Consider the following 11819-nt stretch of genomic DNA (forward strand, 5'->3'; position numbering starts at 1 on the left):
AATTTTTAGTAACTATAATTTAAAACAACAGAAAGAGTTTAATATTTAACAAATGTTAAATAAATATAATCATGATCATTTACAATTTATAATATCCAATATCCTTATTTAATGTTAAACTAATTAGTATATATATATATATATATATATATATATATATATATATATATATATATATATATATATATATATATATATATATATATATATATATATATATCAGGTTTATTTGAGACTATTCTAATTTTGTGAGATCGTGAGACCAAATCTAAAAATAATTTTAAAATGCAAAATAAATGGAAAAATCCAAAAATTCTTTTTTTAAATATTATTTTCGGAACTTGAATTAAGTAAAAAAATTAAAAAAAAAATTCTGTTTTTTTTTTTTTTTTTTAAATAAGTGAAATATTCTAATAGAATATTACACTAACATATTCTAAAAAGTAATTTTAAAATGCAAAATAAATGGAAAAATCTAAAAATTCTTTATTTAAATATTATTTTCGGAATTTAAATTAACTAAAAAAAATAAAAAAAATAAAAAATAAATAAAAATAAATTCTATTTTTTTTGAAAAATACGTGAAATATTCTAATAGAATATTAAACTGACATATTTTAAAAAATAATTTTAAAATGCAAAATAAATGGAAAAATCAAAAAAAAAAAATTTAAAATATTATTTTCGGAACTTGAATTAACTAAAAAAAATTTTAAAAAATAAAAAGAAAAATAAAAAAATGCGTCTCACGTTTTCACAAAATTAGACCGTCTCAAATGAACCTTACCCTATATATATATATATATATATATATATATATATATATATATATATATATATATATATATATATATATATATATATATATATATATATATATATATATATAAACCCTTTTATTCTCCTACGTGCAAAATCAAAATTATAGTCTTCTTTTCGCGCCACGTAACCTACTTTTAAACGGGGTGATGGTCATAATGTCGATTCACACCGCGTCCTTCAACAAAATGTTATATGGATTTATCCATCCCCTCCAAAAGAACATATTCCTTCACAGGAATCCGAAAATATCTTCCATAGAAAAACCCTAATTTGGTGGCAAACAATAAATTCGCCGTTTAATGGCAGCAAGAATGTCTCTTCCTCTTCCCGGAATTTTTCAAAACAGGTTACACTTTATTAAATTCTCAATTCTTCCTTTCGGCATTTCTCTCTAGAAAATGACCAAATTTCTAATCATTGACATTCACTATTGGATAGAAAAAAACGATTCTATCGTTCTCTGTCTCGTTTTTTTTTTTATAGATTTTACACGATTGATGGATGGTGATATTTAGGGGGTGTTTGGCTTAGCTTTTAAAAGCCAAAAGTTCTTTTTGGAAAAGTTACAAAAAGTCAGAATTTCTTGATTTTTCCAAAAAGTTGATTTTCCTTATATAAAAACTGCAAAAGTAACTTTCAAAACAAGTTTGCCAAGCATCTTTTCATTTTTTTATTTTTCAAAAAGAACTTTTGGATTTGAAAAGCTAAGCCAAACACCCCCTTAATCTGATGGCGATAAAATGGAGGTTTTAGGGTTATTGGTGTCGTCTAGAGTAAGTGTACACGATTCTTTCATTCTTTGTATGCCACATAACCTATATTCCGAACGACGCCATATGGACATCGAAGTCGATGACTCGGTTCCCATGTGTCGTATGGATGGGTCACTCTGTCGTATCGATGGATCAGCGACCTATGTAATCTGCTTCATTTTTGTTTCATCACGCCTTCATCCACCATCAATTCCAAAAGTCGGTTCATGAGGATGGGTAAGAGCGTTTACATCGGCATATTCATCCCTCTCAATTTCATTACTTTTTGTGTTTTCGTTTACTATATTCGAACCCTAGCTTTCTCCTTCTGTGCTTCTCACGGTCTTCGTTTTTTCATAAGTTGGATACGATGATTATGGAACCACATCCGTTTTTCTCTTACACATCCAATAACGCTACTTCTCATATGCAAGGAGATTCTGACGTTTGTATGTAAAAGGTAACTTACTATATGATTACTTGTTTTGATATCACATGGATGGTGTTGAAGATATATAAATCGAGAATGAAATCATAAGCAACCCCTCAGAACAAATATCACATAATTGAACATATGTTGCTATTTCCTTTTTATAACTATCATCGTGATCTGCACATGCTTCCTCCTGGTTATTGATATGAACTTCTTTCCTTACAAATTTAGATTTCAAATGGTTTTTACATAAATATGAAATAATTTATGGCAATAATATCTTAAACCATGATACTAATGCCTTCTATGTGTTTAATGTATTGCTTCATGGAGAATTTTCTAATTGAAATACATAAAAAACCAGGCCTTTCGATCTTCTTCCATTTTTTTAATATGTAGATTACATTCAACTCATTATGTGTGATTGCAAAGTATTAGCAAGCTCACTGATTGCTTCATCTAATAATATTCTCTTTGTTTATCATGTAATAAGATTCTGTTATTTTAGTTTCCAAGGCACTTTTACATGTTGGTGATCATTCATTGTTCAATGAAATGTCATCGTCGCTTGCAGACTCCAAATTATTCCGGTGGGTGTTGACACATTAAGCAATTTCAATCATTCTCTATATTACCTTGATAGAGAATCAGCAAGGAACCGACAATGTAACTCATTGAGTGTATGTTATGTTAATAAATTAGTTTATGATATATTTCATGTGTGGCTTTGAATGCTGCATGATTTTTTAACCAGTATTACCAGACCATCATTTTGAGAGGGTACCAACTTGTCAAATACTAAAATATAAATTACCTATGAATGATTACAAAAAAAAAAAAAAAAGAAGAAGAAGAAATCTAACTTTCACTTAATTGTTAATTATAAGGATAGTCAGAGTGGACTCACAAAAAATGCTTGCTAAGCTCGTTAAAGGAGTTGGAACACCTCCCCTAGCACTCGCTAGGGGGCTCGCTAGACGAAAGTCGCTACTGGCTTGGCGAGAGGAGAAAGGGAAGTTTGTTTGATTGTGATTGGATGCATTATCATTCAATAGATCAACCTTGTTTTTACTTGATATCACAATTTTTAATTAAAAAAAAAACCTTAGGAGTGCATTCCTTATGAAATGTTAAGATTTAAGTGCTAAGAAAAAAATATGACGTGTCGGACAAAAAAGTGATGTAGACTTATGAAATGTTAAGATTTAAGTGCTAAGACAAAAATATGACGTGTCAAAAAAGTGATGTAGCAAAGTATTAGGAGTGTTATCATTCCCTCTAAGAACATACTAGGGCTGTGCAAAAAACCGCACAAACCGCACAAACCGCCCACACCGCACCAAACCGCACCGCATATGCGGTTTAGAATTTCGCGGTGCGGTTTGCGGTTCATCATTTATCAAACCGCACTATGCGGTGTGGTTTGCGGTTTGTATTTATAAAATTGCGGTTCAAACCGCACCGCACCGCATGTTATATATACTTTTTTTTCTTTATTTTGTTATAACTTCAAATCACGATTTAGAAATGATGTATATAAATATATTTCTTACAATAACCAAATATCTATAACGTAACATTAAATCACTATTAGATCAAGATCTCATGGTTTACAAGAATATATAAATTATAACGGTAATATAAAACAATAACAATGATACTTACAAAACTATAGTAACATGAGTCACAATTTATTAAAAACGATTTAACTCGAAAATTGTATTTGTTTTTATAAAATGAAAGCAATCATTTTTTAACCCAGTCAGGTTTTTAGTTTTTTGATAGATTTAATGTTAAACAACACATCAAATCGCAACTAAACCGCATAAACCGCCCGCATCAAACCGCACCGCATCATGCGGTTTTGAACATCTGTGGTGCGGTTTGCGGTTTCTAAAATATTCAAACCGCATATGCGGTGCGGTTTGCGGTTTTGACTCGAAACCGCACCAAACCGCACCGCGCACACCCCTAGAACATACTATTTTTTATTCATGCTTTTACAATGAAAATACACGCATACAAAACACGACATAAGAAAATACCTAAATTACCCTTTGTGGGTCGTGCTTAGGACGGGCCTCCAACTTTTCTAGTATATATATATATATATATATATATATATATATATATATATATATATATATATATATATATATATATATATATATATATATATATATATATATATATATATATTAGTCATATCTTATGAGAGATACTGTGTGGCTATGTTGGTACTTTTGCCTAGTTTTGACTTTTTTCGGGGCTTGAATAGTGCTCGGATGCAGCCTGCAGGGCGGGTGCGGAACCAGCTCAAAAGTCATATGTCATCCGAACCTAACGATATAACATCAAAATTCCAATTTTAGTCTCATTAACATCAATATCGATCCTAATATTATGCACCATAAACGTAGTCCAACATTTTGTGCTCTATCACGTCTTGAATAACAAACTAAACATTTTCGTATACATTTTCAAATGAGAAAGTCTGCACCAAACAAAAGTTGGAATCTGTTTGTAATTTTTATTCGAGACATTACAAATAGAAGAAGACATATACGGATCAGGTTAAGGGCTATGAATCATGATACATGATTATGATCAATCATACACTCCTAAACAGGAAAAAGCGTCTTTATTTATGCTTCTCAAAAATTAAAATACTCATACCGCAACACCAAACCACACGCCTGATCGTGTTTAACCAAAATAAACACGAATCAGGGTTGTTAGACAAAAACAAGTACACACGAAACAAAAGGACTCAGTAGTGTTGATTAAACATACGCGTAGAGAAAAAAAGTGATCTGATGCTTGTATAGAAGTACGCAACATTAATCAAGCTTTCCAAGATGATAATGGAGGAGTCTCGGTGTCCTTAAATGTTGAAATACCATCACCATATCGACCACCCTTGACTGAATCAGCAGCAGCAATGGCTTCAAGTTCAGCCATGTCTTCTGGTGTTAGTTTCACAGATAAAGCTCCAATGTTCTGTTCAAGATTCTCAATCTTTGTAGTTCCTGGAATTGGCACCACATCATTCCCCTGGTGGTGAACCCAAGCCAATGCTAGCTGTGATGGGGTGCACCCCTTCTTTGCCGCCATCTCATTCACCCTCTCGAACATTTTGGTGTTGTGTTCAAGATTTTCACCTTGGAACCTCGGCAGATACTACAAAATGAATATTTTAAACCTTATATCAAAGGCCTCTTCGTTGATAAATTGGAATAGATGCAGATAATAATTGAAAATATAACACAAAAGTACGTGTAACTAATTAACAGACCTTGCGGAGGTCACCATCTTCCAAATTCTCGAGCACCTTAGGACCAGATGAGAAGAACCCTCGTCCTAGAGGACTGTATGCAACAATTCCGATTCCAAGTTCTCTGCAAGTAGGAATGATTTCTTCTTCAACGTCTCTTGACCACAAGGACCATTCTAGTTGTACGGCTGTTAATGGGTGCACAGCATGAGCTCTTCTGATGGTTGATGCCGAAGCCTCGGATAATCCAACGTATTTAACCTTTCCTTCTTCCACCAGCTCCTTTACTGCTCCCATCTATCAACGATAAAAACAAGTTTAGAGGAACTCATATAAACGGATAATGAAAGAAAGAGATACGTTGGAAAATGGAAATATACCGTGATTTCGATAGGCACACGACTGTCAATCCTGTGTTGATAATAAAGATCAATACAATCGATGCCGAGTCTCTTCAGGCTTGCTTCACAAGCATACTTTACATATGCCGGATCTCCACAGACCTCCATTGCGTCAGTATCGTATTTGACTCCGAATTTGGTCGCCATTTCCACTTTCTCCCTCATTCCTCCCTTCAAAGCCTGTAGTAAACAAGAAACGATACTTGAACAGTAAGTTGACTGAATGATCGAAACATGAAAAGACACCTCTGATCAAGCGATCTTAAAACTAATTGGCAACCAAAGTAAGATACAGTTAGTGAGCTCGTAATAGTAGAAAGAATCTCACCTTGCCGATAAGGATTTCGTTGGTCTGAGGTCCGTACATGTCGGAGGTGTCAAGAAAGGTAATGCCGGCGTTAATGGCGTGATGGATTACCTTGATCATCTCAGGTTCTGGTTTTGGGGCCCCGTAGAAATAGGACATGCCCATGCAACCCAAACCTTGAGCTGATACCTCTAGACCCTGTTGACCCAGTTTAACTCTTCGTATTCCTGCCATTTTTTAGCTTTGTTCTTGTTCAATGGATAGATTGATGAAGACAGTGCTTGACAGATTAGTTTATATAGGGATTGAGGTGTGCGGAGATTGTTGAAATTTGGATAGCGGCTTCTTGTTGGTCAATCGTGATGGGCGTTGACGCAAAGGTAGATCTCATGCGGTCATGCCTACGTATTTATCTAGATTGTTTCGTTTTCGGTTTTGAAACGGTGAGTATACTTTGAATTCCCACTTACGTTCAATACTTGACATTTCAACCTCTTTTAAGTGATCTCAATATTTGTTCCTGCCGCTGGCTTAAATATGTGTTTGTACTTAATTATTGTCAAAAGATTGACTTTAGTTATCTGAGTTAATTAATCAGTAAAGAGTATAATTTGAATAAATAATATTATGTTTATTTTATATTGTGACCTACTAGTCAAAAACGATTTGGATCACACAATAATCCCGATCTCATCTTTTTAGTATTTTTATATAGTTTGAGTTTCAAATATTTATCAATTAAAGGTAAAATCGATACTCAAAAGTTACAATAAGTCGTGTAAAGCATCATAATTTCATTGATACGTCTTGAAGTAGGTGGAATCCGGTCATAGTAATCCTTTTGTGATCTTATGTCTTTAGTTGCACAAGATCAAAATGATTTTTTTTTCTAGTTATACTGTTTTCTTCTTAATTTTTATGGTTTGTAATAAAAAATTATGGTTTATGCTTAAAAAGTTAAAGTTGATACGACGCCTTAGTGTAGACTTGACACCTACTGTCTTACGAGTAAACTTGAATATGAGTTTGTTTTGTAATATCTTTCGATTAAGGTCTTACAATGCATAAGATAATCTTAAATGTGGTCACGATTTTGACAACCTTTGTTTTAAGGATAAAGTAGTCTCTTGATCTCAATAAAATATATTGTTGAAAAAATAACAAAATTAGTCATTTTTGTTAATATCAAAAATTTCATTTTTAATTTAATAATTATAAAACTATTTGTCTGAAATCATCCATAGTGTCAACTCATATCAAAACCAATGTATCAACAGTCAAAACATACCATGATAAAAAATCATCAGCGTACAACTCCTAAAGATCTCGTGTGCGGAAATCATGGTGTGATTCACTGCAATCATGTCGGCTCCTTTCCTTTTGAAGAAGAAGTATCTGAAACCAAAACTGAAAACCGTAAGCACAAAGTTTAGTGAGTTCCTCCATTATACCACATACCATATAATATCATGTTGTCGAGCATATCTGGGTATTGGCCTACCCTTTCGGTCTCTTTCAATCGGTAACCGTCTAGCATATTTGTGTTGGGGTTTGAGTAAACTAACACTCCTAAGATGTTCATGCAACCCTAAAACCTTGGATCTATGTTTTACTATGAATACATGCAACTTTGATTTTTCCAAAGTTCATAACCTATCTAGCATGGCATGGGGAACATTAAACATAATGGCTAGAAGAATTACATACCTTTCAATTTGTGAGTTGATTCCTTGAAGTTTGAGAGCCTAGCACCAATAATGTGGATGCCTCAAATGGAAATCACAAATCACCACAAACTTGAAAAAACCTTAAGAGAGTGTATGTAGCTTATAGATATTGGCCACCACCTTTTACACACACAACTAGTGCCATTTCAAGCATTAAAAGCTCCTTTAAATAGTGTGGAGGATTATGGTTACATCCATGTAAACCCTAATACCCATGACTCCTCCTTTCCAAGGATCCATAGGTTAAAAGCTCCATGGACTATCCATGGCTCCCATGCATGCCAAGCCCATTCCAAATGAGTATTATCCCACACTTATATAAATACAAGAGCCCATATTTAATTAGTCATCTTTTTTATCACCAAATTAATTCTAAATTAATTTATGATCAATACTAATTAAATAATATGATTTCACATTAATATATTATAACTTATAATATATAAACAAATTATAAACATACTATTCTCGAAAGTTTAACCATTAATAGTTCGGGTGAAGTGCAACCCAAATGGACCATGACGGGTCGGGTCAAGTATATACAAAATAAAGTTATGGACTAAGACATCTTATCCAACAATTTGGGTGTTGGCCTACCCCTTCGGTCTCTTTCAACCGGTAACTACCTAGCATATATGGGTGCCAGCCTACCCCTTCGGTCTCTTTCAACCGGTTACAGGGACTATTTCACCCCTACCACTACCACATAACATCCTAGCCTATAAACGCATAATCGCATGCTTCCTAGCATACTGGGTGCTAGCCTACCCCTTCGGTCCTTCGACCGACTACGAGGACTATTTCACCCCTACTGTTGATGTATATTGTAAAAGTCGAATAGAGTGTTTTGTATAGTTTCGCATTTTATGTTATTTTACTAAGTCATTTTTATGCGAAGATAAAATGTATAGACTTAGTATACTTTTTGATGGTTCCCTATAAATAGGGACTTAGGCTAGAAGTTGTAGAACGAATGCTTGAACTCACTTTTGCTTAACTCTGTAATCAGACTTTATCAATATAAGATCTGATTAATATTTACTCTCTGTGTTCTTCATCTTAATTCATACAAATCTATCATTTCTGTTATAAATTCTCGATAGCAATTCTCATCAATTGGTATCAGAGCAGGATTCAAACTGCTTAGATCTGATTTTCGTATAAGAATCATTTGCTTTTTGAGTTACGAATTTTACTCAAAATTTTCCGCGCATTTTTGATTTTGAAAATCACTTTTGATCTTCAGATTTGAATTGATTCTGCATTTGAATTGTTAATTCGAGTAATCGATTAGTGATTTGTGATCAATTCGTTTGATAAATTCTGAAATTCATCAAGTTTTCAAGTTTTCAGATATGTTCTGTGTTCATCAATGGCGAACTTCAACATGAATTCAATGACTTCTTTCTCTCACTTGCTTGGTTCATCAACCAAAATTCCGATGTTAATTCCAGAATACTATGATCAGTGGGATGATAGAATGGAAGATTACTTAAATGGAATTGATGAAGAACTTTGGAAGTGTATTGATGGAACAGTACTAGTTCCTGCTAATGTTCAACCAATTAGATCATTTGCTGCGTCTACTGATGTTGAAGAACAATGCAATCGATTGAAGAAAAATGAAAAGAGATGCATGAGAGAACTAAGAGGAGCTCTACCTCCTGTGGTTTACAATTACATTCGTAGTTGTAAAACAGCTAAAGAGATCTTGAATACTCTAAAGGAAAAATATCAAGGAAGTGAAAAGACGAAGATCAACTCTGTGAAGCAGTGTCTCGTTGAACTGAAGGAATTCAGACAAGAGGATTCAGAAAGTTTAGAAAGTTGTTATGATCGTCTGAACAAGCTTATATTTCGTTGCAACAGGTATGGAGAGGTGCGAAAGGCAATTCACTCTGCAATTCAAAAGCTTATGAATTGAATTGTATCGACTGTTTACAAAGGGGGAGAATGTTGATGTATATTGTAAAAGTCGAATAGAGTGTTTTGTATAGTTTCGCATTTTATGTTATTTTACTAAGTCATTTTTATGCGAAGATAAAATGTATAGACTTAGTATACGCACTTGTTCACTTTTTGTGAAACTTTCATTTACAATGTTAACCAACTCATCCGCATTACGAAATTCATCAATTTTGACAATACCATATGAATATCTATCATCCGGTATTTTGTCAAATTGAGCAATTGTACTTTCGCAATCATAAGAAACTACATCAACTTTTTCACGCTCATATTCAAGAAAAGGTAGAAGTTTCCTATGTTGTTCTTTGCTAATATCAGAAGAATGATGTAAAGCAATTAATTTTGCATACAACCTTTTAGCTGAATTACAATAGATGTTTCTTTGTGCTAGTAACAATCTAACATCATTCGAAAGATTATTCCTATCACAATCTATGTTTTTGATTTGCAATTCTAATTTTTCTACCCTGCTCTTCTTTATTTCTAATTCCCTTTGTGTCTCACTTAGTTGCACATTCAATTTCTTAGCTTCATTACTAGCAGACACAATAACAGAATCAAAATAAGCCACAGTATCATCAAACGAAACAATTTCAGCATCATAAGCAGATAAAGGAATATTAAAAGATTCAAGAATTGCACGTACCTTGGTTGTCATAGGAGATTTTTCTGTGGATTTAGACATAAAACATTTCCCAGAAATGTTCTCTTCGCAGTCCTCAAAACTTGTGAACATAGCTCCATGTGTTGGATGGCTCATTTCTTCATCATCAGATCCAGAAGACCAGATCTGATACGTTCCACTTTCTTCTTCATCCGACTCTCCCTTAGCAACCAAAGACACTCCTTTGTTCTTTGCCCTTAACTCTTCAATTTTTTCAGAATAATAAGCTTCATCTTTGACTTTTTCTTTCTTTTCTTCTTTCTTTCGCAACATGCAATCAGCTGCGAAATGATTCGCACCATTGTAGTAGTGACAAAACTTTTTCTCTTCTTTCGCATTCTTCTGTTTTCCATCTGTTTTCTCCATTTTCTTCTTCTCTTCTCCTCCAGTTCTTGTTACTTCACTTTTCACATTACTATTCGTTCCTTTCGGATTAAAAGGCTTTTTGAAAAACTTTTTAACTTTGTTGTTTGAATAGTATGCTACTGCTTCATCATCAGGGTTCATAAAAAATCCTTCTATATCAGAACCATCTTTTTCATCATTGTCTGTTACTTTTGAAACAAGAGCCAAAGGACCACCAATAGCTTGTTTTGATTCTTCATACATTTCTGTGACCTCACATTCATGAGTTTTCAGTTGATTGTACAGATCATTCAATGTTGTTGTATCAAATCATTGTTGATTCTTTATCATCAATTGGTATCAAATCTTGATGAACACTTGTGTGTTCTTCCTCCATAGGAGTATTTGATATGCTTTCACAAGTTATCGACGTCGAAGTTGTTGTTGATTCATCAGAATGTTTTGAAGATTCTGATGTTTGATTATCAGGAGTATTATCTTCTGCATTAATTGCACTGTCAGGAATTCCAAAAATTAAGTCATAATCAAAATCATTAATTTCGGAATTATCAATTTGAGTATTTGAATCCACAAGTATTGGTTTCTGATCGAATTTACTATCAATCTATTTAAGATAGTAATCGTCAAAAGTTAAATTGAAAGTTTCTTCAATTTTTCTTGTTCGTTTATTAAGCACTCTGTATGCAACTGAATTCTATGAATATCCTAAGAAAATGCCTTCATCAGCTTTTGCTTGAAACTTTGACAAATTATCTTTGAGATTCATAATAAAGCACCTGCAACCAAAAACATGAAAGAATTTTACATTAGGTTTTCGATTATTGATTATTTCATATGGAGTAACATTGAATCTTCTATGAATGAATGATCTATTTTGAGTAAAACATGCTGTGGATACAGCTTCTGCCCAAAGATATTGAGGTAGATTCGCATATGTGAGCATGGTTCTGGCTGCTTCGCATAAAGATCGATTTCTTCTTTCAACTACACCATTTTGCTGTGGAGTATATGGTGATGAGAAATTATGCGAAATACCTTTGTTTGTAAGAAAATTGTCAAGAGTTTGATTTTTAAACTCTGAACCATTATCACTTTTAATTTTTCG

At 33.2% G+C, this 11819-nt stretch overlaps 1 protein-coding gene across 1 annotated transcript; it reads right to left on the reverse strand.

Annotated features, from left to right (window-relative positions):
- Positions 1–4629: 4629 nt before the first annotated feature.
- On the reverse strand, positions 4630–6269 carry LOC145031303 (putative aldo-keto reductase 4). The gene is made up of 4 exons (XM_078979825.1): positions 6011–6269; positions 5662–5862; positions 5303–5578; positions 4630–5187 (listed from the first exon to the last, which is right to left on the reverse strand). Exons 1-4 carry the CDS (start codon positions 6221–6223, stop codon positions 4852–4854), a joined length of 1026 nt encoding a protein of 341 aa, XP_078835951.1. The 5' UTR covers positions 6224–6269; the 3' UTR covers positions 4630–4851.
- Positions 6270–11819: the final 5550 nt, after the last annotated feature.

The sequence above is a fragment of the Lactuca saligna genome, chromosome 2 (assembly GCF_052625555.1).
Source record: "Lactuca saligna cultivar CGN05327 chromosome 2, ASM5262555v1, whole genome shotgun sequence".
In the NCBI taxonomy this organism is placed as follows: domain Eukaryota; kingdom Viridiplantae; phylum Streptophyta; class Magnoliopsida; order Asterales; family Asteraceae; genus Lactuca; species Lactuca saligna.